This window comes from Oncorhynchus mykiss, chromosome 9, assembly GCF_057628025.1.
Source record: "Oncorhynchus mykiss isolate SJ-2025 chromosome 9, ASM5762802v1, whole genome shotgun sequence".
Taxonomy (NCBI): Eukaryota; Metazoa; Chordata; class Actinopteri; order Salmoniformes; family Salmonidae; genus Oncorhynchus; species Oncorhynchus mykiss.
Window position 1 is genome coordinate 68701927 of NC_143030.1, and position 27642 is coordinate 68729568.

The 27642-nt window shown below is 42.6% G+C and overlaps 2 protein-coding genes across 7 annotated transcripts in view; both read left to right on the forward strand.

Annotated features, from left to right (window-relative positions):
* Positions 1 to 14748, forward strand: part of LOC110532620 (proto-oncogene tyrosine-protein kinase Src) — a 40150-nt gene extending 25402 nt beyond the window's left edge. The window contains exons 2-13 of one of the 4 annotated variants that reach the window (XM_021616677.3): positions 3191 to 3422; positions 3725 to 3824; positions 6931 to 6948; positions 7374 to 7472; positions 7662 to 7688; positions 7875 to 7978; positions 8996 to 9145; positions 9274 to 9429; positions 9700 to 9956; positions 10063 to 10216; positions 10373 to 10504; positions 10787 to 14748. In XM_021616677.3, coding sequence (XP_021472352.1) covers positions 3200 to 3422; positions 3725 to 3824; positions 6931 to 6948; positions 7374 to 7472; positions 7662 to 7688; positions 7875 to 7978; positions 8996 to 9145; positions 9274 to 9429; positions 9700 to 9956; positions 10063 to 10216; positions 10373 to 10504; positions 10787 to 10995 — 1629 coding nt within the window. In that variant the 5' untranslated portion in view covers positions 3191 to 3199 and the 3' untranslated portion in view covers positions 10996 to 14748. The remainder of the gene's footprint in view (positions 1 to 3190; positions 3423 to 3724; positions 3825 to 6930; positions 6949 to 7373; positions 7473 to 7661; positions 7689 to 7874; positions 7979 to 8995; positions 9146 to 9273; positions 9430 to 9699; positions 9957 to 10062; positions 10217 to 10372; positions 10505 to 10786) is intronic. The other 3 variants (XM_021616679.3, XM_021616678.3, XM_021616680.3) reach the window with 3 other exon arrangements.
* Positions 14749 to 15742: 994 nt separating this feature from the next.
* The window catches only part of LOC110532622 (F-actin-monooxygenase mical1), a 45850-nt gene continuing 33950 nt past the window's right edge, over positions 15743 to 27642 (forward strand). For 2 of the 3 annotated variants that reach the window (XM_021616681.3, XM_021616682.3), the window contains exons 1-6: positions 15743 to 15985; positions 16853 to 16922; positions 26174 to 26484; positions 26772 to 26979; positions 27220 to 27327; positions 27522 to 27617. In XM_021616681.3, coding sequence (XP_021472356.3) covers positions 26227 to 26484; positions 26772 to 26979; positions 27220 to 27327; positions 27522 to 27617 — 670 coding nt within the window. In that variant the 5' untranslated portion in view covers positions 15743 to 15985; positions 16853 to 16922; positions 26174 to 26226. Of the gene's footprint in view, positions 15986 to 16789; positions 16923 to 26173; positions 26485 to 26771; positions 26980 to 27219; positions 27328 to 27521; positions 27618 to 27642 lie in introns of those variants that run through there. The other variant, XM_090185159.1, reaches the window with a different exon arrangement.

Here is a 27642-nt window from a genome sequence, read left to right on the forward strand (position 1 = left end):
TTCATTTCAAATTCCATGACTCACAGCCCTTGGCTCTAGCCTCATTAGTATGAATAGTACTAGTAATGAATATCACTAGGAGTGGCAGGTAGCCTAGTGGTTAGAGCTTTGGGCCAGGTTGCAAGATCGAATCCCCAAGCTGACAAGGTAAAAATCTGTCGTTCGGCCCCTGAACAAGGCAGTTAACCCACCGTTCCTAGGCCGTCATTGTAAATTAATTTGTTCTCATTAGCCCACCTACTGCTACCATAACCATAGAGATGTCTGTTCTAGGTCAAAGGAATAGCTGACCCCCAAGACAAGCAAAAGCAACACAAAAAATGCTACCAGTAATTACCTTATTACTAGTCAACATGACACTTTCTAGTTTAGGTGACTACTGCTAGGACTTTGAAAAAAACATCCCTGCCTCTCCTCTCCAAATTAGTATCTATCTGTAGCAAACCCCTACTGCTAGGCCTATATCCATCCATGACAGTAGTGGAGGGTTGGGTCCCTAAATTATCCTGGTGTAATGATTTTGTGCACTAAACTGGGATTAGAGAAGACTGAAATGCTTCACGTGTTTATAACTGGAGTCTCTAAGAATACAGGCAGGACACTGAGGAGGAGTAGAGAGCAAGAGTCTTCAAGTGATCTTAGCACCTTACTTTGGGAAACTTCTGTATTTTGGCAATGACTATCTACTTCCCCAGAGTTAGATGAATTAGTGAATAACATTTTTATGTCTCTGCGTGGAGTTTGAAGGAAGTTGCAAGCAGATACCCAGGGACTTCCAGTCATTGCACTAACGCTAGTTAGCATTAGCTTGATAAGCTGCCTCTAACTTCCTTCATACTGGATACAGAGACATAAATATGGTATCTACGAGTTCATCTGACTAGGTATTTTACCAAAATCCTGATGTATCCCTTTAATTGTGTGTTAAATAGTGTAAACACTCCTCAGTTGTCATTGGTATACTCTTGTCATTGAGAACATCTACTTTATTAATCCAGGTTATTCTCATTGAGAACATCTTTATCTCAAGAGAACTGTTTTGTGTACAGCTGCTACAGTACATATGCGCACTGATTCAGCAACGTGTAAATATTTATGCTCAATTGAACTCTTGCCTTTTATGTTTATGAGCCCATATGTAGCCGCATGGCCGGATGGACTTAGTCACCTCGGGCAACATGATCACATCATTCATCTGGAGCAAATAAGCTCGAGAGATGACACGGCACCAGGTCACACTTCACTGGGTGGTAGGAGGGTGTGAATAAGGGGTTAGGTTGGGTATCGTACTGTACAACCAGCCCTTTGATCTGACTGGGAGGGAGTCTATTGATCCTGACTCATTAATAAGCTATTGAGGACTGCACCCTGTACCATCGACTAGTGTTGTAGAGCCATTGCAAAACCACGATGGCGGGGAACAATGTGTGCTCTGCCACTGAATACTGAAGGCCACACAGTGGCACAACGCTATGATGACAGCCATGATGGCCTACACAGCCATGTCCATATATACAGTGCCTTGGGAAAGTATTCAGACCCCTTGACTTTTTCCACATTTTGTTAGGTTACAGCCTTATTCTAAAATGGATTAAATAAAAATAAAAATCCTCAGAAATCTACATAATGAAAAGAAATACCCCATAATGACAAGAAAAAAACGATACCTTATTCAGACCCTTTGCTATGAGACTCGAAATTCATCTCAGGTGCATCCTGCTTTTATTGATCATCCTTGAGCACAGATCTGGGGTTTGTCAAAAGGCACCTACAGACTCTGACCATTCTCTGGTCTGATGAAACCAAGTCTCAACTCTTTGGCCTGAATGCCAAGCCTCACGTCTGGAGGAAACCTGGCAACATCCCTACTGTGAACCATGGTGGTAGCAGCATCATGCTGTGTGGGCGGGAATGATTTTATCCATTTTAGAATAAGGCTGTAACCTAACAAAATGTGGAAAAAGTCAAGGGGTCTGAATACTTCCCGAATGCACTGTACTTTAGTAGCTGAGTTTTTGCTCACCTAGCATGCTCTTGACCATTGTCATTTCTGTAACACCATGTCATGCATTTCATTTTCAATCATCTCTCTTGGGGGGGGACGAAACATCTCTGTTTGCTGTGGTGGCAGGGGGTGGATGGTGGGGGTGGATGGTGTGGGACAGGTATATGGAGGATGAGGGTGGGACAGGTAAATGGATGATGGGGGTGGGACAGATATATGGGGGTGGGACAGGACAGGTATATGGAGGATGGGAAGGGGACAGGTGTGTGGAGGATGGGGGTGGGACAGGTAAATGGAGGATGGGGGTGGGACAGGTGTCTGGAGGATGGGGGTGGGATAGGTGACTGGAGGATGGGAGTGGGACAGATATGGGGGTGGGACAGGACAGGTATATGGAGGATGGGAAGGGGACAGGTAGGTGGAGGATGGGGGTGGGACAGGTAAATGGAGGATGGGGGTGGGACAGGTGGTTTGGAGGATGGGGGTGGGACAGGTGACTGGAGGATGAGGGTGGGACAGGTGAAATGAGGATGGGGGTGGGACAGATATATGGGGGTGGGACAGGACAGGTAAATGGAGGATGGGAAGGGGACAGGTGGTTTGGAGGATGGGGGTGGGACAGGTGACTGGAGGATGGGGGTGGGACAGGTATAAGGAGGATGGGGGTGGGACAGGAGGGTGGAGGATGGGAGTGGGACAGGTGGGTGGAGGATGGGGTGGGACAGGTATATGGAGGACGGGACATGAGGATGGGGGTGGGACAGGTAAATGGAGGATTGGGGTGGGACAGGTATATGGGAGGATGGGGGTGGGACAGGTATAAGGAGGATGGGAGTGGGGCAGGGTCTCAGCCATGGATTCCTATCTGGTAGCTAAGGAGTGGCAGCTACAAGCCCATCCTTAGGGAAGCTTAGGTTTAGCATGTATGATTACTGCACATGATACTGTATTGCTCTGGTTAGAACATAGCAACTGTATGACTTCACATGTACTTCAGTTTCCACTCTTGGCCCTGCCCTCGGCTAAGCTGCCTAGGAGGGGAGGCCTAGTGTGAGAGGGTAGTTTGCAAAAAATACTGTAGCTATTCTAAGCCTAGCGAACTGTGTTCTATTTCAATAGACACTTTTAGTATATATTTTTTTATTGAATTGCAGAAGCTCATTCGTCTGTCTGTTTGTCTTATAGGTCTAGGCCATGGGGGGAACCAAAAGCAAGCCCAAAGACGTCAGCTCGGGAGGAGGGGCTGGTAGCCTCAACTTCAGCCCTGCCCAGCACACCCTCACATCCAATCGGAACCCTGCAGTGGACGGGACACGACAGCCCACTCAGCCCCTGACCAATACCCCGGAGCTGGCCCTGTTTGGGGGTGCAGAGTCCACCAGTAGCGTCACGTCTCCTAACAGAGGGACACTTGCAGGTAAGACACTAGGGCCCAGATACCCCACCTAGTACCCCACCTAGTATGGCATAGAAATACATGATTAATTTCATTAAAGGAATTATTATTATATAAAACGTCTCAAGCTCCATTGGATGCCATATATTTGATGCTACTGACTAGTATATGCAAATCTTATTTAGTACAATTTGAAACACAGTTTACTGGGGGATATCTGAATCGTACATATGGTGTATTTTTAAACATGGTATTGCTATATCACTTAATATTTCATGACCCTCTCCCTTGAGATAAGTGTCTGTCTGCTCTCTCCCCCACAGGAGGAGTGACTACGTTCGTGGCGCTGTATGACTACGAGTCTCGCACTGCCTCTGATCTGTCTTTCAGGAAGGGCGAGCGGCTACAGATAGTAAACAACACGTGAGGCAACACCACACACACACACTGGGATGAGGATAATGTCACACCTACATGGATAGACGCATATCAAATTGTATTCTTTACATGCGCTGAATACAACAGGTGTAGCCCTTTCCGTAAGATGCTTACATACAAGCCCTTAACCAACAATGCAGTTTAAGAAATAGAGTTAAGCCGGTGTTTGGAGGATATATTGGAACCGTGCCAATATATACTCCAAACACTAGCTTCAAGGGCATAATCACTTTTATACAACAGTTTACCAACATATTCAAATAATGATTGACATATTTTCATTATAAGTGATAATTTATTCATACTATTTCATCCTTCCACAAGATATAGTCCCGACACATCTAGGGTTGCTACCCCAGCCGGCTGGTTGTTCTTCCTTCCATCCGTTCGGTTGACAGATACGTTCAGTCTTTTTGTTCTGTATCTGGACGCGACCCAGTTGTTTGTTCTAAATGTTTTCTGTTGCCAAACTGGCTGGCAACGTTCTTATCCCTTGCTTGCTAGCTAGCCAACTACGGCTAACTTACAGTCACGTCGAACAGTGCGGCCAGAATAACAACAGTAGCTGCATTTGCATTTGTTTAGGCTGTTTTCTAGTGACATTTATTTGGAGACATCCATAACAATGAGCTAATGAGGCGTGATTTTACCTGGCATAGAAAATGTGCTCTCTTGTCAGGACATTGTTGTTGAGAGGAGCTATTCAACAATACAGCAAACTGAAGCTGGAAAGACTGCAAACTTACTGCACTTCAAAAAGCTGCCTGCATGTCTGTCTCATCACGTTCATTACTATGCGACAGCTGGAGATCAAATTTGAATATTGAAACAATGTTGCAAATGTTGTAGAGACGGACAGCAAGGTTTATACAAGTCTCTGTTGAAAACTAAATGTTACCGGAGTGCCAAGTCTAGGACAAAAAGGCTTCTCCACAGTTTTTACCCCCAAGCCATAAGACTCCTGAACAGGTAATCAAATGGCTACCCGGACTATTTGCATTGTGTGCCGCCCGCTCTTTTTACGCTGCTGCTACTCTCTGTTAATCATATATGCATAGTCACTTTAACTATACATTCATGTACATACTACCTCAATTGGGCCGACCAACCAGTGCTCCCGCACATTGGCTAACCGGGCTATCTGCATTGTGTCCCACCACCCGCCAACCCCTCTTTTACGCTACTGCTATTCTCTGTTCATCATATATGCATAGTCACTTTAATCAGATCTACATGTACATACTACCTCAATCAGCCTGACTAACCGGTGTCTGTATGTAGCCTCGCTACTGTACAGTATATAGCCTGTCTTTTTACTGTTGTTTTATTTCTTTACCTACCTATTGTTCACCTAATACCTTTTTTAGACTATTGGTTAGAGCTTGTAAGTAAGCATTTCACTGTAAGGTGCACGTGACAAATCAACTTTGATCTGATTTAGTATAAAAGAAATGTGAGATAATGTCTAGATGCTTTTTATAGTGGAGATCAAGTTTATAAATTGCCTGGCTGGGCTGATGAGACTGTGGATTGCGCAGTCAGATGGAACAGAGTAAATAGGCATTTTAACGTAATTTTAACATCATAGATTTAGCAGGTGGTAACTTGTGGAATAGACACTGGCTGGAATGCCCTTTTAACCAATCAACATTCAGGATTCGATCCACCCATTGTATACACACACTGTACTCTGCATGACTGCTCTCTCACTGCGCTGGCTGGCTGTTCTGCCCCCAAACCGCGTGTCAGTCCCCCCTCTGTACAGCCTGTAACCATAGGAACAGACTCCCTTCATAAGGCAGGGTTTTGTTGTAGATGTACTTTTTTCTCATTCACAAAAGCACAGCTGTATGTCTCACTGGTGCTTCTACTTGGAGGCTGATATTTATTTTGTTGCAACTAGCCCCTTTTTTTTGTTGTACCTTAGTTGAATGCACTGATTGCTTGATAAGAGTTTCTGCTTAATAACTAAAATGTACTTGTTCAAATGATAAAAATGACTGTTCATTCATTCTGATAATGTAACCCAATCATAGGGACTCAGTCTGTGATGCGTCTGATCAATAGAAGTGCAGTGGACCATATTATTCTAGTGAGCCCCCAATACTGCAGCTATAACAAGTGTTGACCTAGAAGGCCTGAGCTGAGGACAATATAAGGATAGTTTGTTGTTGTTATTATAATAATAATAATATTCACCACTGAAGCTGATGCATCTTTACTCTTAGTGTTTACATTTTTATATGTTTTGTAATTTAGCAGACGCTCTTATCTATAGCGACTTACAGTAGTGAGCGCGTGCATTTTAATTATTTTTCGTACTGGTCCCCCGTGGGAATCGAACAACCTTGGCGTTGCAAGCAATATGCTCTAGCAACTGAGCCACACAGGACCTACAGTGTTACCCAGGTCAAACACATAAAACTAGTGAACCCCCCGAGATGATAAAAACAGAGAATGTTTCATTATCATTTCTTATTTATGACCCAAACCCATTGTCTTAGTTTTAGGTAGCTTAGGGGTGGCAGGTAGCCTAGCGGTTAAGAGCCAGTAACTGAAAGGTCGATCGTTCGAAATTGGTTGACGTGCCCTTGAGCAAGGCACTTAACGCTAATTGCTCCTTAAAGTCACTCTGGATAAGAGCGTCTGCTAAATTACTAATATGTCAATGTAAAATGTTATGATTTCTGCACTTGATATGTATCATTAGGCTTTCTTGAAATTTGATATTAGGTCTACACCACATTTTTGTGCTTCAAATCACCTCTTCTGTTCTCTGTTTTAAATATTGCTGCTTTTAGTCTCTTCTGTCTATAAAATCAATGAAAACCCTGCTTTGATGTGAAAGCTTTATACCAACTTCTGGTTTAATGGTGAGCTAGGCCTATAACTTCCGCTGTAGTGTTGGGATGAGGGTGTGGTGGATAACTACTGTTGTAATGAGTCTTCTGTTCTGTTCACTGTATCTCTACAAATCGACTTTGCTAACACGCTTTCTGTCTCTTTTTTTTAACCCAACCCACCCCCTTCGCATCTCCTCTCTATCTCCCCAAACTATTTCTCCATCGCATACCTTCATAATTGTATTTAGGAGAAAGTTGAACAGCAGGTTAGTGATGCTTATGTTGTCTTTGTGTGTCCTTCATGTAAATGTACTGTGTGTGTGTGTCCCGTTGTGAATGTACTATGTGTGTTTGTGTCTCAGTGTGTTCATGTCACTAACGCATTATAGTAGCTGGTTCACATAATGATAACTTCCCTGCATTTGGTTAATTGTGTCGCAGTGCACTTTGGTGTTTGAATCCCTTGTGGATCCATTCCATTAGTATTCCTAGTAGTTGTAGGGCTGATTTCCTAGGACCAGTCCTGGAAACCGCCCTGTAATCTATGGATATTGTAAATAATCTCCTCCTGTTGTTGAGTCTACTCATGAGGAATGTGTGTTCGTTTTTCTTTAGAATCACTCCAAGTGAAGTAGAATCCCTCTGTGTAAAGTAGAACGCCAGTGATATTCTGTTATCCTTGTCTCCACAGAGAAGGGGACTGGTGGCTGGCTCGATCTCTGACTACGGGAGAAAGCGGTTACATCCCCAGCAATTATGTGGCTCCCTCCGACTCCATCCAGGCAGAAGAGTAAATCCCTCCCTCTCTCTCTCTTATCTATTTATCCTTCCGGCCTTTTCTTCTCTCTCTATGTATTTAATTGAAAATGGAATGCACCTTGAAGGCGTACATACTGTACAAGCTGACATGCATAGACACACATTACAATAACACAAACAAACTGTGTAATGATTCCATTTCTTACCTTTATCCTACCAGTCATCTCAGATTGCCTATGGCTTCCAGGTAAGGGGAAGTAATCAGAATGCAATACTTATTTGATTGGGGCATGCACAGAAGGAGTTTACAAGTCACTTATTTTCAGAAACCAGCACGGGCGGTTCTCTCTCCCTCTCTCTCACAAAGACACACCTTTTCCCCTCCTCTCAACCTGGTCCCCGTGTCTCGTGCTCTCTCCCCTCTCTTCCCTAGGTGGTATTTTGGGAAGATCACACGTCGCGATTCGGAGCGGCTCTTGTTGGGTCTGGAGAACAGGAAAGGAACGTTCTTGGTGAGAGAGAGCGAGACCACCAAAGGTGAGTGTCTAAGGCTAGCATCTCCAGTGGAAACACATCACAAAGCCTCTATTTGACAATTAAGACCACACTGGAATGCCGGCCCATTGGCATTGTCCTTTTTCTTGGGATGAAGCGGTGTAGCTGTGTAAACATGTTCTTTTTGAAGTAGCTGTTTGCAGCTTTTTTTATCAATAAAAAACTGATTTGTAAGATAAGAATAGAGATTGGGGAAGCACATCTTAATTTAAAATTGACAAATGAAAAAACAGTGCACTGTCTGATAAGACATTGTTCCTCACTGTTCTAGTTCTTGTGCCTTGCTGTGTTGTTTGCTAGATGAATGCTGTTTTAGACAGTGAAGCATTAGGGCAACTGGGGAAAGGTTAGATGTGATGCCTCTGATACTGCACTGCCATGGTAATATTACACACTCTCCATGGTCTGTGTGCGTGCGTGGCCAAGCTCAACGTAGAGAGGGAGGGTAAAAAGGGGAACGGGGGGGGATACCCTGCTGGTAGCTGAGTGGGAGCAGTGGGGGGGCCTCGGTGACTGAGTGGGACAGAAGTAGGTCATTGTAGACCCAGGGGCGTGTTCAGCAGGGAAAAACGGAGGGGAACAAGTGTTCAGATAGAAATATGTTATGTAGAACAAACATGCCTCGCGATAACATGTAGAATAAGGAATCATGTTGGCTCTGTTCGAGAACCACAAGCCCTACCGCCTAGTTCAAACAGAGGGAAGGAGGGGAGAATTCCCAGGCTTTGAGTTCAATCATCAGGCTGGCTCACTGGGCTGGTGCTGCCCTCTGGTGAGAGACTGGCTACTGCTTAGTTTTTGTGGGACTTGTCACAAGGGAAAGGAACTTATCAACACAAAAGGACCCATTCAAACTCCTCTTCCTTTGGAACTCAGGAAGACTAGAAGTCTCCTAAGGCATCAGCTAATGGAATGAATAATAAAGGAGGAAGCAATATTTCCACTCCAAGGTTATCTTGCTTTCTTTACTGATTTCCTCTCTTATGTTCCCCTCCCCAGGTGCCTACTGTCTGTCAGTCTTGGACTATGACAACACTAAAGGGCTGAACGTGAAACATTACAAGATCAGGAAGCTGGACAGTGGAGGGTTCTACATCACCTCACGCACTCAGTTTAACAACCTACAGCAGCTGGTCGCACACTACCACAGTGAGTCATTCTTTCTAAATTAAAATAGAAAATGGAAACTCTACTGCTGTACATGTGAAGAACAACTAACAGTAACACTACCAGAAGATGATATTGAAGCTCACCATGTTTACTTCCCTTCCTCTCAGAGCATGCAGACGGACTGTGCCACTGTCTGACAGAGGTGTGTCCCGTACTGAAGCCTCAGACCCAGGGCCTAGCACGTGATGCCTGGGAGATCCCCAGGGACTCCCTCCGCCTCGACCTCAAACTGGGACAGGGATGCTTCGGAGAGGTCTGGATGGGTAAGACCGTCTCTCTCCACTATCACTACTGTCTTTGGGATTTAATCAGCTACTGTAGGAATCAGTGTGATTCTCCTGAACTTCAGCCGACTCCCTAAACTGATCTGACAAAGCACGGGGAATTGCCATGTAGAGGACCTCAAATGTCTATAGAGTGCATTAATCATTGCATCAAAACATTTTCCTTGGCAGTTGGCATTATTTTAAAAAACATGATCTGATGACAATTGGAACTTCAATGACATAACTGTGTAACCTTTGTCTGTGAAGGCACGTGGAATGGTACGACGCGGGTAGCAATCAAGACCCTGAAGACGGGTACCATGTCCCCCGAGGCCTTCCTCCAGGAGGCTCAGGTCATGAAGAAGCTGAGACATGAGAAGCTTGTCCAGCTCTATGCTGTGGTGTCTGAAGAACCCATCTATATTGTTACTGAGTACATGGGACAAGGGAGCTTATTGGACTTCCTGAAGGGAGACATGGGCAAGATGCTCCGCCTTCCTCAGCTGGTAGACATGGCCTCACAGGTAAGAGAGTTTAGATATGGAAAATACTGTCTAGTCAAATTATACCCCTTCTCTCTCACACACACAGACACACTGTCAATCAAAGCTAAACCTGTCTCCTCTTCAGATTGCCTCAGGGATGGCGTACGTAGAGAGGATGAACTACGTTCACAGAGACCTCAGGGCTGCCAACATCCTAGTGGGAGACAACATGGTGTGTAAAGTGGCTGATTTCGGCCTGGCCCGCCTAATAGAAGACAACGAGTACACCGCCAGGCAGGGTAAGACCACTAGAGGGCGTGGATTACCATCTCTCTCTTTCTATTGTCTCTCTCACCTCACTCTTAATCTTTCAGTTTCCAGACAAATTGGAATGCTGTCCTTAGATATTACTGAGATGTCTCTAGTTTAATGTGTGTCTCTCTTTCTTGTTGCAGGAGCAAAGTTCCCCATCAAGTGGACAGCCCCTGAAGCTGCGCTGTATGGCCGCTTCACTATCAAGTCTGATGTCTGGTCGTTCGGGGTCTTGCTGACCGAGCTGGCCACTAAAGGCAGAGTACCATATCCAGGTAGCTACCATGACTCTTCTATAATGTCACTTAGTTAACAGATCCCATATTTAATCGAATTGCTTATCCCTCTCAGAGCACATTCCTTGACTTCTTGCCAAAGACGCACAGTGCTGGCAAGCAAGACTTCCTATGTGATGACACTGTTATCCTTTGAAACCATGAAGGTTGACTGAGTATCTTTGGGGTAATCATTCTGTGCCTGCGAGTGGTCCCTGTATATTGATGTTTGTGTTCTCTCTCCCTCCACCCTCACTCGCTGTCTCCAACTCCCTCGCCCAGGCATGGTGAATCGGGAGGTGTTGGACCAGGTGGAGCGTGGTTACAGGATGCCCTGTCCAGCTGAGTGCCCTGAGTCCCTCCACGACCTCATGTTGACCTGCTGGAGGAAGGACGCCGAGGAGCGGCCCACCTTTGAGTACCTGCAGGGCTTCCTGGAAGACTACTTCACCTCCACTGAGCCCCAGTACCAGCCTGGAGAGAACCTGTAGTGCTGTAGCAGGGCTCAGGGTGGAAGAGAGGAACAGTGCTCTGGATACAACCAAACTAACCTCTGAAGCTCTGACCTCTGTTGTGCACCTGGAACTGAACTACCAATGGCCACACACACACTCATTACTACCATTAGCATTATTCATTGTGATGATATCATGATTTAGTTATCTTATTGATATCATTCTGATTTGAACAGGACAGTAGGAATCTACTGGTTAATTTTGAGTTGTGTTCATGCCTGTCAGTTACTGTATGCTCCTATTGACGATGCGTTTGGAGTTACCGCACAACGTCAGACATTTGACACGAGTAGCCACCTACTGTATGCACCACTTCAATGCATCTCTTTATAGCTACACCTTTGGAGGACTAAATAATCGACTGACTTCTCATATTCCAATTGGTTCCTTTCTATAATGAGGATGTTTGAGGATGTTTTCTTGTTGTGGTATGCTGGGCACTGTCTTCCAATCTATACCCACAGTCTGCTTGAGAAGTAACTCTGAGGGGTACTTTTTTCAGGATATCACTTACTGTATGTTGTGTTTTTTATTAATTTAGTTATCAAACCTGAATAACTGGAATATTTGACATTATTATCAGGTCACAGGCATTTCAGGTGAATATTTCTCCTCTACATTGTAGCCATTCTTGACTAAGCATTTATGGTACTACTGACAGTTTGAGAAGTTGGCCGAGGTGGGCGGCACTTCGACTTCGCAGAGACTTTCTATACATGGAACACCTCTTCAGGCACCCCTAAAGAAGAGGAGATGGGAATGATTTGTTTGTTTATTTGCATTCTCTATTTACAACTTTTCTAGAAGAAGACAAAAGGCTACTGATGAACACAGTCTCCTCTCAGGACTGGGACCATGAATTCTGCTGCAATGTTTTTGTGCCAATGATCAAAACAACTATTTTCTACTCTCTTCTATTGTTTAAAGTGTATTTTTATTACTCTTGATTAACTTTTTATATCTACGAAGTTCAATAAGCGTTTTCCTGTAATTATATACTTCAATGATAATCGACTTATTTGTGAATCATGCTCAAACACTTGTGTACTGCATACCTAATAATACCATCCATTTTCCATCCAATATATAAGGAATACATTTTAAGTCTTTGGTTGTTCAAACATTCAGATTAAAACCCAGTCAATGTTCTGCAATGGTTTTCAGTTATTTTCAGGAAAGGAGTAAAGACCTTTCACAATGTATTCTTTGAAAAGTGTTATCAGTGCAGCTGCTGGTCATTTTGGAGGTAATTAATGTGGTTTTGTTTTCATTGAATGATGGAGAGATGATTCTGAAGATATGAGGACTGAGCTTTCCAGTGGCTTGGGAAGCTGAATTGGCATTTTGAATATCCACGGTCATTGGGAAATTGTACATAAATATCTTCATTGCTAATATTTTTGTATATATCCTGTTGGTAATTTATTAATTTTTAAAGATACTTTTGGTTTGTCTTGTCTATTTTCAGCATCATTCTACCACTGGCCCTCATGTCTATGGTACATCTTTTGGTGAAGAAAGTGGAGTATTTTCTTTATATAATTACATCCTTATTTGTTCCACTTTTATCTTTATACGTTGTGTTCATATTGTTTCCATCTATCTGTAAAACTAAGCTCTGTGGTACTCTGCAATCAAAAAAAATAAACAATGACTCGTATTGAAAACAATCTATTCATCTGGTCAGAATAAGAGAAGACCTTTTTATATAACCTATAAAGGGGTGTCTGATTATATTTTTGCTATCAAAAACTGTAGTCAAAACTCAATTGCTCAACTGCTATCAAAACTGAATCATACAGTTGGCCAAATATATTGGCACCCTTGCACTTTTCTTAACTTATTCCCTATTTCTTCCTAAATACGTTTAAATTGAAAAAAAGATTGGTCTTCACAACTTGTTATTGGATTTTCAACATTGCAGAACCCATTTCATTTTTGCAAACTTTTTTAAACAATTTTAATTGAGAAATTAAAGAAAAATGGTATTGACAAAATTGTCACCCAGCTCGTACTTGGTTGCACAGCCATTGCCAACAAAGGCTTCTTGTCGTTTGCTGCATCTATCTACTGGCAATTTGGCCCACTCTTCAGCAGCAAACTACTCTAATTCTTTCATGTTTGATGGGTGCCCTCCACCAACTGATGATTTCAGCGATTCAGATTTGGACTCTTGACTAACCACTCCAGGGCAGTCCAGCGTTTCTTCTTGTTGCTTTTTATCTGTGTTTGTTGTGGTTGTCATACTGGATGACCCACATCCAACATTTATCAGAGAGACAGTTTTTCGAACATTGCACTCCAAAACACCTTGATTTCATGATGTCTTGCACACTTTCAAGTCCCCCAGTACACAATCCCACAGTATGATTAAACCTTCCCATATAATTGATATTAGGGAGTTTTTTTTCTTTGAATGCTTAACTTGGTCATTGGTAAATATAGAAAGACCCCACTGCTGAAAGAGACAAAAGAAAGCCCTATTGAACAAAAATCCACCTAAAAGAGCATAAATCCTGGGGGAAATGTTCTGTGGACCAATGAAACAAAATCGGAGCTCTTTGGCACTAGAGGTTATCAGGTGGGTGTTTTGTTCCACGTTCAACCCATTGTCCAAAAATTGGGTCTCCATTGAAAGTTCTGGGTCTTCCCAGCAGGACAACAACCCCAAACACCAACATCACAAAGCATCCAGGAATGGTTAAGAAGGGATGCTGAACTGTTCTGGAGTGGCCAACGAAGAAGAGTCCAGATCTGAAACATCAAAAACCTATGGCAAAATCTGAAAACAGCATTTGTTTGAGGGCACCCCTCAAATATTGAAGAATTACAGCAGTTTGCTGCTGAAAAGTGGGCCAAATTGCCAGTTGAAAGGTGCAGCAAGCTCATTGGTGGCTACAAGAAGTGTTTGTCTGCAGTTATATTGGCCAAAGTCTGTGCAACCAAGTACTAGCTATGGGTGACAATTTAGTCGATGCCATTTGTCTTTATTCAATTAAATTGTAAACTTAAGTTTACAAAAATCTAATTGGTTCTGCAATGTTGAGTTAGTGGTTACTAAATGTTTTATTTAAAAAAAATTGAGAAGAAATTGGGAATTATTTAAGAGAAGTGCAAGGGTGCCAATATATTTGGCCACAACTGTACATTTACATGTCGACATCTATTTCTAAGGACATTGATTGGGAGGCTGGTTTGCGAACTGTTCCTCTGTTATTGTTACAAGGAATGACAGTGTTTTTATAGAAGACATCTGATGTACTGTGGATAGAAGACTTACATTATAAATGCAACCTTTTTTTATTTAGGTAAGACTAACTCCTGGAGAATGCCAACATTTCATAAACCACTATAAATGCCTACACTGTTTTTCCTCAGACATGAATTATTAATCTTCTATAAGTATGCTATTATTAATATGACTTGTTATTTTATGTCCTGTGAACATATGGAGCAGCAGATTGACTAGGCTGTTGTCTTAATCCTAATGTAATCCCCATTGTTCCATCATCTTGAAAAACCAAGGACATGTCTCCATTGGGTTCTTTGGGTCTTTCTCCTCAACCTATGCAGTTTTGGGATTTGTGATATTCCTGTGTATATTCTTTTTTACTGCATTCAGTGGAACATTTTAGAATTTCAGGCAATGTTTTTTCTGTTGTCTAAATACTACTGTACATTGTTTAAAATTCAAATGGCAATGTTGGAATAAAATGTTTAAATTGCCAACTGTAATCTGTCACGTTGTAATTTGTTGAAAACGCAATAAATTATGGTTCTTATGGTAACCAGACAGAGTCAATTGATGCTTACCCATTGACAGGAAATGGTGTCTAGCTACACATAGAGAGAAATAGTAATGGCGTATTTTTGTGGGCCCTAACTCTGCCATGGTTCGGTGGACAAAGCCTATGGGAAAATGAATGGAGTTTTTGGAGGGTTTTTAGATTAACTCAGAAAATAAGGTCTGTGGGAACACAGGCTTATGAGATTTTATACGTTTTGTTCTATGAGATCATTTTTTATCAGTTACCGTCACTTGTGAATTTGTAAGCATTTATGTCATTTTAAAAAAGCACATAAAGAACATAATACCTAAAGGTCATGATTGATTATCTCATAAAACAAAATATATAAGAGTCTGTGTTAACCTCAGACCTTATTTTCATCGTTTATCCCAAAACCCTATTCTTTTCCCCATAGGAATGGCTGAATGAACCAGAGGTAACTCATTTCCAGTTGTTAGGACTACAAGGCGGCAAACTCTATTCTCCCTATCCATAACAGACTGGATGCCAAATAGAACTTCAGGCCTACAACTCGAGCCCATTAGGCTTTCGTTTCATTCTGAAGTGATGGCATCCTTTCAGTGAGCTTATACAGGGTGGAGGTAAAGGTGCAGTGACTGACTCACTGTCATCATATCCAAAACTTACTTTGAGCTAAATTGGTCTAATTGCATATCTTTGAGATTCTAACCTGATATCATTTTTAGAGGTTTTGAACATAACATTCCTGATGTCATGTGCTGTAAAAATTTTAAACAAATAATGTCAAATACATATTTTATGTTATTGAGTAGCCCAGGCTAGATATTATAGTAGGCTATTGTAGGCCTGTTTGTCACATCTTCATTCAATATACGATATGATAGAAAACAACATAAAAACAATGACGTGAACATTTTAGTGTTATATTACTTTAAGTGAAGCAATGCCCTGACATTGCATAATTGGCAGAAACGCACGGAAAAGTTATCATAATGTCTGCTGGGCGCGCGTACAGCCGTAGGTGATCAAATGAACGATTTCGGTTTTTCACTTCCTGATTTCAATGGTATAACCAATGAACTGACAATACACGGACCGATTTCTTTCGGGAATTAACCTCCACTGAACATAAACGGATTGAGCGAACAGAACACTAACTTCAAGATTACGCTCTATTTATACCTTTACTCGACAAGGTAATGTATTAATCTGTTTTTAAAATGTGTTAACATGTTGTGCTGAAGCATTTTATTCGAAAACTTACTGACTGAATTCAGGGATAGACACAACCGAGTCCAGTAATTTGAGGCGGCAGGTAGCCAAGTGGTTGGGCCAGTAACCGAAAGGTTGCTGGATCGAATCCCCGAGCAGACATGGTAAAAATCTGTCGTTCTGCCCCTGAACGAGACAGTTAACCCACTGTTCCCCGGTAGGCCGCCATTGTAAATAATAATTTGTTCTTAACTGATTTGTTTAGTTAAATAAAGGTTCAATTAAACATTTCACAAAAATTTTAAATATTCCAGATACTGGTTCATTTTGAAATCGTAATCAGAATGTTCTGTTGGGGAGGATTGGCACACACCATATTATTCAGCACCATTAACTGTTATTTTTAATCTCTCTCTACCCCCCTCCCTATCTCTTTACTCCCCTATCTCTCTTTACCCCCCCATCTCTCTCTACCTCTCCCCTTCCTCTCGCTCTCTACCGCCCCCCCTTCCTCTCGCTCTCTACCGCCCCCCCTTCCTCTCGCTCTCTACCGCCCCCCCCCCCTTCCTCTCGCTCTCTACCGCCCCCCCCTCCTCTCGCGCTCTACCGCCCCCCCCCCCCTTCCTCTCGCTCCCTACCTCCCCCCCTTCCTCTCTGTCTTTCCCTCCCTTCCTCTCCCCCTCTTTCCCTTCCTCTCTCTTTCCCTCCCTCTCTCCCCCTTCTCTTTCCCTCCCTCCACCCCCCCTCCCTCTCTCTCTTTCACTATCTCTCTTGAATTTATATTGTGGCTACTGTTCTGCTGTCCTGCCCCTTTACTGGTTCCAACTTTCGGCTGCTCTGTCATGTTACAGAGGCATCCAGCATCCTGACAATATACACAGCATTGGCAGAGCCTTTGTTCTCAGCCGACCTTGTGACAGGGTAAGTCAACAAACATTTTCCACTGTTGTTTTCTCAAAAGTATTGAAATAACTTGATCATTGCTCTGTCAGTCTACTTCATAAGGAAGATTCTTCCTCACTCTTCAGGTTTTTTCTCTCTTGGCTATGTTCATATTTGTCATGCCAAGATGTGTTTCAGAAAGAACCTGAAAGTTCATTCCTGACTCTAAATGGTGTGTTTTTACCAGTCAGATTCTCTGTGTTTTACAGTGTAGCATTCTTACCCACATCACCACAATAGTTAAGAACAGGCAAGACCGGTCTGCTTGTTATCTTCCACTACAGTAGCCAACGCAGCATTGAGGATGTCATCTGTCTTTTGACAGTATGAGCAAGTATACTACTGCTCTTCTCTCTTAAATTATATCATCCAGATATTGAGTATGAAGAAGAATTACATAGCTTTATCTAATCAAAATCAAGTCCAATTTGATTTGTCACTGTATTTAGCAGATGTTATTGGGGTGTAGCAGAATGCTTGTGTCCCTGGTGCCAACTGTGCAGTAATATCTGTTAGAAATCTGCTGCGTGACCAATAAGAAGTACCAAAATATGACATCCAAAATCAGGCTGAATAAACAGTCATAAGAGTGTGACAGACACATGACTGAGAGAAGATGACATGACGATGAAAAGCTGGGGACAGTAGGATGGGATAGGATTACTGTTACTGTATTTGACACACTGTTTTATTTGTTTCCCTAAGGAGGTCCATTGAGAGAGGGACTTTAACCTAGACTTTTGTGCCCACATGCAAGCTGTTAATCATTGTTAATCAAGGAAGCATTAATTATCGTCTGAACACGACCATTTCCGTTTGTGTGTGTGTGCTTCTCTGGTAGTGCCAGCTGTATGGCATGTACCAGTGTGATGTACCAGTCACAACTGTTTTAATGCATGATTCGTCAAAGAGCTTTTTGGTTATGAATTCAATCATGACTGGGTAATGATGTTGGTCATGATTTGATTGTGTTTAGTCATCTCCAGTGCAGCAAGATCCTGAGTAAATAGATAGATGGCATTTCTTTCTGTGTGACTGTTGGTCACAATACTGAAGATGTGGATCTGACAGCTATAGGGTTTCAACTGTAAATTCTGCAGTTATTGCAGTGGAACTAATAGGTCATTTTTTTAATGCAAAATCTGACTTCAAAGTCTTTTTGTCTCGACAGACAGCAATTTTTGATTATCCATGATATATTCTGATCAATTGGCTTGTTCTTGTGTCAGGAAACTAAATACCACATTAATCAGATAATACACCTGACCATTACAACCGATCAAAGATTTTGACCAAATTCATAGTTACTGCGTTTTGTCTTTTGTAGGGCAGTTAATTTACTCCATGCTAGATCAATGGATAACATCAAACTGTCGACGAGCTGTCCTTTAGGTTTCAAACACGACACACAGCTACACAGCCAGACCAGTTACACATAGGTTGGCAGGAGTGGGACTGTTGTTGTTTCTCACATTATTTACTCAGAATGTTTTTTTGAATTATTACCTACAGCCGAAAATAACATTTGGACATTAGATCGGCGGTCAATAGAAATTCTACCAGAAATGAGACTTCTCTGAATTGGATCCTGTGTTTGAGCTCCCTGAGGCAGTTCCATTCATCCCGGGGGCTGCACTAAAACCCTGATTCTGGAGAAGAGGAATAAGGAGCTCCTAGTCAGACTCGGGAGGCGTGCATACCATCCACTTCTGCCCAGCATATTACTCACTAACGTTCAGTCCCTGGACTATAAAGTGCACATTCTCCAGGATAGGATCTCCTACCAGAGAGACATCAGGGACTGTAACATACTGTTTTACTGAATCATCTCTCTCCCCAGATATATTGTCTTGTCTATTCAGCCAGTGGGGTTCTTTATCCATTGTGCTGACAGGAAGAATGAACTCTCCTGGTGTATGTTTCATGATTACCTACTCATGGTGTGACTGTGGTAACGTACAGGAATTCAAAACCTTTTGTTCTCCCAATCTGGAATGCCTCACCATTAAATGCCGACCACATTACTTCCCCAGAAAATTTCTTCGGTCAACGTCACGTCCGTGTATATTCCCGGGGTCTGCAGCGGTGTGTACTATAACTATATATTTTTTTATACGAAGAAAATATTTACCAACTAAAGTATAAAAAATAATATATATATACACACACAACACACACACACAGTGGGGCAAAAAAGTATTTAGTCAGCCACCAATTGTGCAAGTTCTCCCACTTAAAAAGATGAGAGGCCTGTAATTTTCATCATAGGTACACTTCAACTATGACAGAAGAAATTAGAAGAAAAAAAATCCAGAAAATCACATTGTAGGATTTTTAAATGAATTTATTTGCAAATGATGGTGGAAAAATAAGTATTTGGTCAATAACAACAGTTATCTCAATACTTTGTTATATACCCTTTGTTGGCAATGACAGAGTTCAAACATTTTCTGTAAGTCTTCACAAGGTTTTCACACACTGTTGCTGGTATTTGGCCCATTCCTCCATGCAGATCTCCTCTAGAGCAGTGATGTTTTGGGGCTGTTGCTGGGCAACACGGACTTTCAACTCCTTCCAAAGATTTTCTATGGGGTTGTGATCTGGAGACTGGCTAGGCCACTCCAGGACCTTGAAATGCTTCTTACGAAGCCACTCCGTCATTGCCCGGGCATTGTGTTTGGGATCATTGTCATGCTGAAAGACCCAGCCACGTTTCATCTTCAATGCCCTTTCACTCAAAATCTCACGATACATGGCCCCATTCATTCTTTCCTTTACACGGATCAGTCGTCCTGGTCCCTTTGCAGAAAAACAGCCCCAAAGCATGATGTTTCCACCCCCATGCTTCACAGTAGGTATGGTGTTTTTTTGGATGCAACTCAGCATTCTTTGTCCTCCAAACACGACGAGTTGAGTTTTTACCAAAAAGTTATATTTCGGTTTCATCTGACCATATGACATTCTCCCAATCTTCTTCTGGATCATCCAAATGCTCTCTAGCAAACTTCAGATGGGCCTGGACACGTACTGTCTTAAGCAGGGGGACACGTCTGGCACTGCAGGATTTGAGTCCCTGGTGGCATAGTGTGTTACTGATGGTAGGCTTTGTTACTTTGGTCCCGGCTCTCTGCAGGTCATTCACTAGGCCCCCCGTGTGGTTCTGGGATTTTTGCTCACCATTCTTGTGATCATTTTGACCCCACGGGGTGAGATCTTGCGTGGAGCCCCAGATCGAGGGAGATTATCAGTGGTCTTGTATGTCTTCCATTTCCTAATAATTCCTCCCACAGTTGATTTCTTCAAACCAAGCTGCTTACCTATTGCAGATTCAGTCTTCCCAGCCTGGTGCAGGTCTACAATTTTGTTTCTGGTGTCCTTTGACAGCTCTTTGGTCTTGGCCATAGTGGAGTTTGGAGTGTGACTGTTTGAGGTTGTGGACAGGTGTCTTTTATACTGATAACAAGTTCGAACAGGTGCCATTAATACAGGTAACGAGTGGAGGACAGAGGAGTCTCTTAAAGAAGTTGTTACAGGTCTGTGAGAGCCAGAAATCTTGCTTGTTTGTAACTGACCAAATACCTATTTTCCACCATAATTTGCAAATAAATTCAGTAAAAATCCTACAATGTGATCTTCTAGAGTTTTTTTTCCCTCATTTTGTCTGTCATAGTTGAAGTGTACCTATGATGAAAATCTCATATTTTTAAGTGGGAGAACTTGCACAATTGGTGGCTGACTAAATACTTTTTTACCCCACTGTGTGTGTGTGTGTGTGTGTGTGTGTGTGTGTGTGTGTGTGTGTGTGTGTGTGTATATATATATATATATTCCTGTGGGTCAGAAGTTTACATACACTACGTTGATATATATTTTATTTATTTATATATATATACACACACACACACAGTGGGGAGAACAAGTATTTGATACACTGCCGATTTTGCAGGTTTTCCAACTTACAAAGCATGTAGAGGTCTGTAATTTTTTTATCATAGATACACTCCAACTGTGAGAGATGGAATCTAAAACAAAAATCCAGAAAATCACATTTGTATGATTTTTTAAAAGTAATTAATTAGCATTTTATTGCATGACGTAAGTATTTGATACATCAGAATAGCAGAACTTAATATTTGGTACAGAAACCTTTGTTTGCAATTACAGAGATCATACGTTTCCTGTAGTTCTTGACCAGGTTTGCACACACTGCAGCAGAGATTTTGGCCCACTCCACCATACAGACCTTCTCCAGCTCCTTCAGGTTTCGGGGCTGTCGCTGGACAATACAGACTTTCAGCTCCCTCCAAAGACTTTCTATTGGGTTCAGGTCTGGAGACTGGCTAGGCCACTCTAGGACCTTGAGATGCTTCTTACTGAGCCACTCCTTAGTTGCCCTGCCTGTGTGTTTCGGGTTGTTGTCATGCTGGAAGACCCAGCCACGACCCATCTTCAATGCTCTTACTGAGGGAAGGGAGTTGTTGGCCAAGATCTCGTGATACATGGCCCCATCCATCCTCCCCTCAATACGGTGCAGTCCTCCTGTCCCCTTTGCAGAAAAGCTTCCCCAAAGAATGATGTTTCCACCTCCATGCTTCACGGTTGGGATGGTGTTCTTGGGGTTGTACTCATCCTTCTTCTTCCTCCAAACACAGCGAGCGGAGTTTAGACCAAAAGGCTCTATTTTTGTCTCATCAGACCACATGACCTTCTCCCATTCCTCCTCTGGATCATCCAGATGGCCATTGGCAAACTTCAGACGGACCTGGACATGCGATGGCTTGAGCAGGGGGACCTTGCGTGCGCTGCAGGATTTTAATCCATGACGGCGTAGTGTGTTACTAATGGTTTTCTTTGACACTGTGGTCCCAGCTCTCTTCAGGTCATTGACCAGGTCCTGCCGTGTAGTTCTGGGCTGATCCTTCACCTTCCTCATGATCATTGATGCCCCACGAGGTGAGATCATGCATGGAGCCCCAGACCGAGGGTGATTGACCGTCATCTTGAACTTCTTCCATTTTCTAATAATTGCGCCAACAGTTGTTGCCTTCTCACCAAGCTACTTGCCTATTGTCCTGTAGCCCATCCCAGCCTTGTGCAGGTCTACAATTTTATCCCTGATGTCCTTACACAGCTCCCTCGTCTTGGCCATTGTGGAGAGGTTGGAGTCTGTTTGATTGAGTGTGTGGACAGATGTATTTTATACAGGTAATGAGTTCAAACAGGTGCAGTTAATACAGGTAATGAGTGGAGAACAGGAAGTTTTTCTTTAAGAAGCCCAACAGGTCTGTGAGAGCTGGAATTCTTACTGGTTGGTAGGTGATCAAATACTTATGTCATGCAATAAAATGCAAATGAATTACTTAAAAATCATGCAATGTGATTTTCTGGATTTTTGTTTTAGATTCTGTCTCTCACAGTTGAAGGGTACCTATGATAAACATTACAGACCTCTACATGCTTTGTAAGTAGGAAACACTGCCGATTTTGCAGGTTATCAAATACTTGTTCTCCCCACTGTATATATAAAGTAACACACTAACAAAACAATTACCAGGCTATATTCAGGGGGTACCGTTACCGAGTCAGTGTGCGGGGGTACATCTTAGTTGAGGTAATTTGTACATGTACAGTTGAAGTCAGAAGTTTACATACACTTAGGTTGGAGTCATTAAAACTCGTTTTTCAACCACTCCACACATTTATTGTTAACAAACTATAGTTTTGGCAAGTCGGTTAGAACATCTACTTTTGGCATGACACAAGTAATTTTTCCAACAATTGTTTACAGACAGATTATTTCACTTGTAATTCACTGTATCAAAATTCCAGTGGGTCAGAAGTTTACATACACTAAGTTGACTGTGCCTTCAAACAGCTTGGAAAATTCCAGAAAATGATGTCATGGCTTAAGATGCTTTTGATAGGCTAATTGACATAATTTGAGTCAATTGGAGTTATACCTGTGGATGTATTTCAAGACTAACCTTCAAACTCTGTGCCTCTTTGCTTGACATCATGGGAAAATCAAAATAAATCAGCCTAGACCTCAGAAAACAATTGTAGGCCTCCACAAGTTTGGTTCATCCTTGGTAGCAATTTCCAAACGCCTGAAGGTACCACATTCATCTGTACAAACAATAGTACGCAAGTATAAACACCATGGGACCACGCAGCCGTCATACCGCTCAGGAAGGAAACGCGTTCTGTTTCCTAGAGATGAACGTACTTTGGTGCGAAAAGTGCAAATCAATCCCAGAACAACAGCAAAGGACCTTGTGAAAATGCTGGAGGAAACGGGTACAAAAGTTTCTATATCCACAGTAAAACAAATCCTATATTAACATAACCTGAACGGCCGCTCAGCAAGGAAGAAGCCACTGTTCCAAAACCGCCATAAAAAAACAGACTACGGTTTGCAACTGCACATGGGGACAAAGATCATATTTTTTGGAGAAATGTCCTCAGGTCTTATGAAACAAAAAAATAACTGCTTGGCCATAATGACCATTGTTATGTTTGGAGGAAAAAGGGGGAGGCTTGCAAGCTGAAGAACACAATCCCAATCGTGAAGCACAGGGGTGGCAGCATCATGTTGTGGGGGTGCTTTGCTGCAGGAGGGACTGGTGCACTTCAAAATACAGTGCCTTGCGAAAGTATTCGGCCCCCTTGAACTTTGCGACCTTTTGCCACATTTCAGGCTTCAAACATAAAGATATAAAACTGTATTTTTGTGAAGAATCAACAACAAGTGGGACACAATCATGAAGTGGAACGACATTTATTGGATATTTCAAACTTTTTTAACAAATCAAGAACTGAAAATTTGGGCGTGCAAAATTATTCAGCCCCCTTAAGTTAATACTTTGTAGCGCCACCTTTTGCTGCGATTACAGCTGTAAGTCGCTTGGGGTATGTCTCTATCAGTTTTGCACATCGAGAGACTGAAATGTTTTCCCATTCCTCCTTGCAAAACAGCTCGAGCTCAGTGAGGTTGGATGGAGAGCATTTGTGAACAGCAGTTCTTTCCACAGATTCTCGATTGGATTCAGGTCTGGACTTTGACTTGGCCATTCTAACACCTGGATATGTTTATTTTTGAACCATTCCATTGTAGATTTTGCTTTATGTTTTGAATCATTGTCTTGTTGGAAGACAAATCTCCGTCCCAGTCTCAGGTCTTTTGCAGACTCCATCAGGTTTTCTTCCAGAATGGTCCTGTATTTGGCTCCATCCATCTTCCCATCAATTTTAACCATCTTCCCTGTCCCTGCTGAAGAAAAGCAGGCCCAAACCATGATGCTGCCACCACCATGTTTGACAGTGGGCATGGTGTGTTCAGGGTGATGAGCTGTGTTGCTTTTACGCCAAACATAACATTTTGCATTGTTGCCAAAAAGTTCAATTTTGGTTTCATCTGACCAGAGCACCTTCTTCCACATGTTTGGTGTGTCTCCCAGGTGGCTTGTGGCAAACTTTAAACAACACTTTTTATGGATATCTTTAAGAAATGGCTTTCTTCTTGCCACTCTTCCATAAAGGCCAGATTTGTGCAATATACGACTGATTGTTGTCCTATGGACAGAGTCTCCCACCTCAGCTGTAGATCTCGGCAGTTCATCCAGAGTGATCATGGGCCTCTTGGCTGCATCTCTGATCAGTCTTCTCCTTGTATGAGCTGAAAGTTTAGAGGGACGGCCAGGTCTTGGTAGATTTGCAGTGGTCTGATACTCCTTCCATTTCAATATTATCGCTTGCACAGTGCTCCTTGGGATGTTTAAAGCTTGGGAAATCTTTTTGTATCCAAATCCGGCTTTAAACTTCTTCACAACAGTATCTCGGACCTGCCTGGTGTGTTCCTTGTTCTTCATGATGCTCTCTGCGCTTTTAACGGACCTCTGAGACTATCACAGTGCAGGTGCATTTATACGGAGACTTGATTACACACAGGTGGATTGTATTTATCATCATTAGTCATTTAGGTCAACATTGGATCATTCAGAGATCCTCACTGAACTTCTGGAGAGAGTTTGCTGCACTGAAAGTAAAGGGGCTGAATAATTTTGCACCCCCAATTTTTCAGTTTTTGATTTGTTAAAAAAGTTTGAAATATCCAATAAATGTCGTTCCACTTCATGATTGTGTCCCACTTGTTGTTGATTCTTCACAAAAAAATACAGTTTTATATCTTTATGTTTGAAGCCTGAAATGTGGCAAAAGGTCGCGAAGTTCAAGGGGGCCGAATACTTTCGCAAGGCACTGTACATGTAATTTAAGATATGTAGACATTATTAAAGTGGCATTATTTAGAGTGCATATATAAAGTGACTAGTGATCCATTTATTGAAATGGCCAGTGACTGGGTCTCAATGTAGGCAGCAGCCTCTCTGAGTTAGTGATTGCTGTTTAGCAATCTGATGCCCTTGAGATATAAGCAGTTTTTCAGTCTCTCGGTCCCAGTTTTGATGCACCTGTACTGACCTCGCCTTCTGGATGGTAGCGGTGTGAACTGGCAGTGGCTCAGGTGGTTGATGTCCTTTTTGGCTGTAGGTGTCACGGAGGGCAGGTAGTTTGCGCCCGGGGCAGACCGCACCAACCTCTGGAAAGACTAGCGGTTAAATTTTCAGGGTTTTGGGTGAGAAGCCAAATTTCTTCAGCCTCCTGAGGTTGAAGAGACGCTGTCCCTTCGATGTGAATAGGAGGGTTCTCCCTCTGCTCTTTCCTGAAGTCCACAATCATCTCCTTTGTTTTGTTGACGTTGAGTTCTACTTGTGAGGTTCAATCTCTTAGTTGTGTGAAATATATTGTCACTAAGTTCAAACACCCATCGTGGTATCATTCACAACCTTAGGGTGGTGTCATAAAGACCACAAATGTACTGTATACACAGAACACATGGTTGGGGTAGTTAGTGATGACGTGGACTCAGGTGACTTTGAAAACATCTAATTTCAGTGTTATATTTTCAGACAGAGGGAATTGTCACCAGTCGTTGTGTCTGTTATTTAGACCTCAGGACCACCTCCATATATAACCTCAACAGCAATATTGCAGGACTAATCTTTCAGTATATTAAGTGCTATAACTGAGCTCAGTTATTTATATAGGACAACTTTATTACTATAACAAATATCATTTTTATAATATATTTGTATTCACAGAAAATGAAAGATGACTACAATATACAGTATATTGCAGTTTGCTCATGGTGTTGGTATTTGCTTTCTCCACAGTAAACTCCAGAGATTCTGAGCCAAGGCACCGGTGCGCCACACCATCCACTACCATGGCCAACCAGAACTCTACCAACCCGTCCCATGACTTGTTTGAGCAGTTCGTCCAAGCCCAGACCTGTAAGGAGGTGCAGCGTATTTTCTCAGAGCTTTGCCACCACCTACAGGTGGACCCCAGGGACTACCAGAGCTTCTACACCAAGCTCAAGGAGAGGCTCAACTACTGGAAGGCCAAGTCCCTCTGGGTCAAGCTGGACAAGCGGGCCCAACACCAAGACTACCAGCAAGGCGAAGTCTGTGCCAAAAACAAGGCGTGTATTTATTTATTTATTTATTTATTCTTATTTAAGAGAAGAAGAGAGATACTCAAGAAGTTCTTTGAAGTAAAATATGTTTGTACAAGGACAGTGGCTATGTAGTGGTTAAGGTTTCTACATCAGTGTTGTGGATCTACTTTGGCAGAGTACAGTCTGTCCTTTTAATACTATCAAGGTGCATTCATCCCTGCAGAGCTTAGTCTCTCCTTCCTCATTTCTTCCTCCTTTTTTATTTATCTTCTGTCTCTCCCCATCTCTCTCTCTCGCTTCCCTCTCCTCAGTGCCTGGTGCTGGGTGCAGGGCCGTGCGGGCTCAGGACAGCCATAGAGCTGGCTCTGCTGGGGGCTCATGTGGTGGTACTAGAGAAGAGAGACTCTTTCTCCCGGAATAACGTGCTGCACCTGTGGCCCTACACCATCTATGACCTGCGTGGGCTGGCTGCCAAGAAGTTCTACGGCAAATTCTGCACGGGGGCTCTGGATCACATCAGTATGTCCACCAGTACCATACTAGATCAACCTGATGTCTTGGTGTCATAATGCCAATCATATTTCTTCATTTATTACGTATGACTAAATCAAACCAGTCTCTTATCAGTTTGCTATGATGCTATTAAGGTTCTTGGACATAGTGTCTGAGTATGTATTATCGTACATTGAATTGAAGAGGATTGTTTTAATTCCCTGTGGGACAATATCATACATACTTGTACGCGTCTGTATCTTTCAGGCATCCGTCAGCTCCAGCTGATACTGCTGAAAGTGTGTCTTCTCCTAGGGGTGGAAGTTCAAACAGGGGTGGAATTCAAAGGATTTGTGGAGCCCTCAGGAGCCACAGGTAGCCCTCAGGAGCCCCCCCCCCCCCCCGTTCCCCCGTGTATTAAACGAATACAATACAAAATATTTCTGTGGTAGTAAAAGCTTGTAGGGCCATTTTAAATATTTGTCCGGAGTGTCCACGTTGAGTGGAAATATACCTTAACTCTTTGCTCTTCCTGTCTCTCTCCCTCTGTCGTTGTATGTCTCCATCAGGCTGGATGGCAAAGCTGTTTCCTGACAATCACCCTGCTGGGAAGTTCCAGTTTGATGTCTTCATATCTGCAGGAGGAGGAAGCTTTGTCCCGTATGGTGAGGAGAGAGGACACACACTACT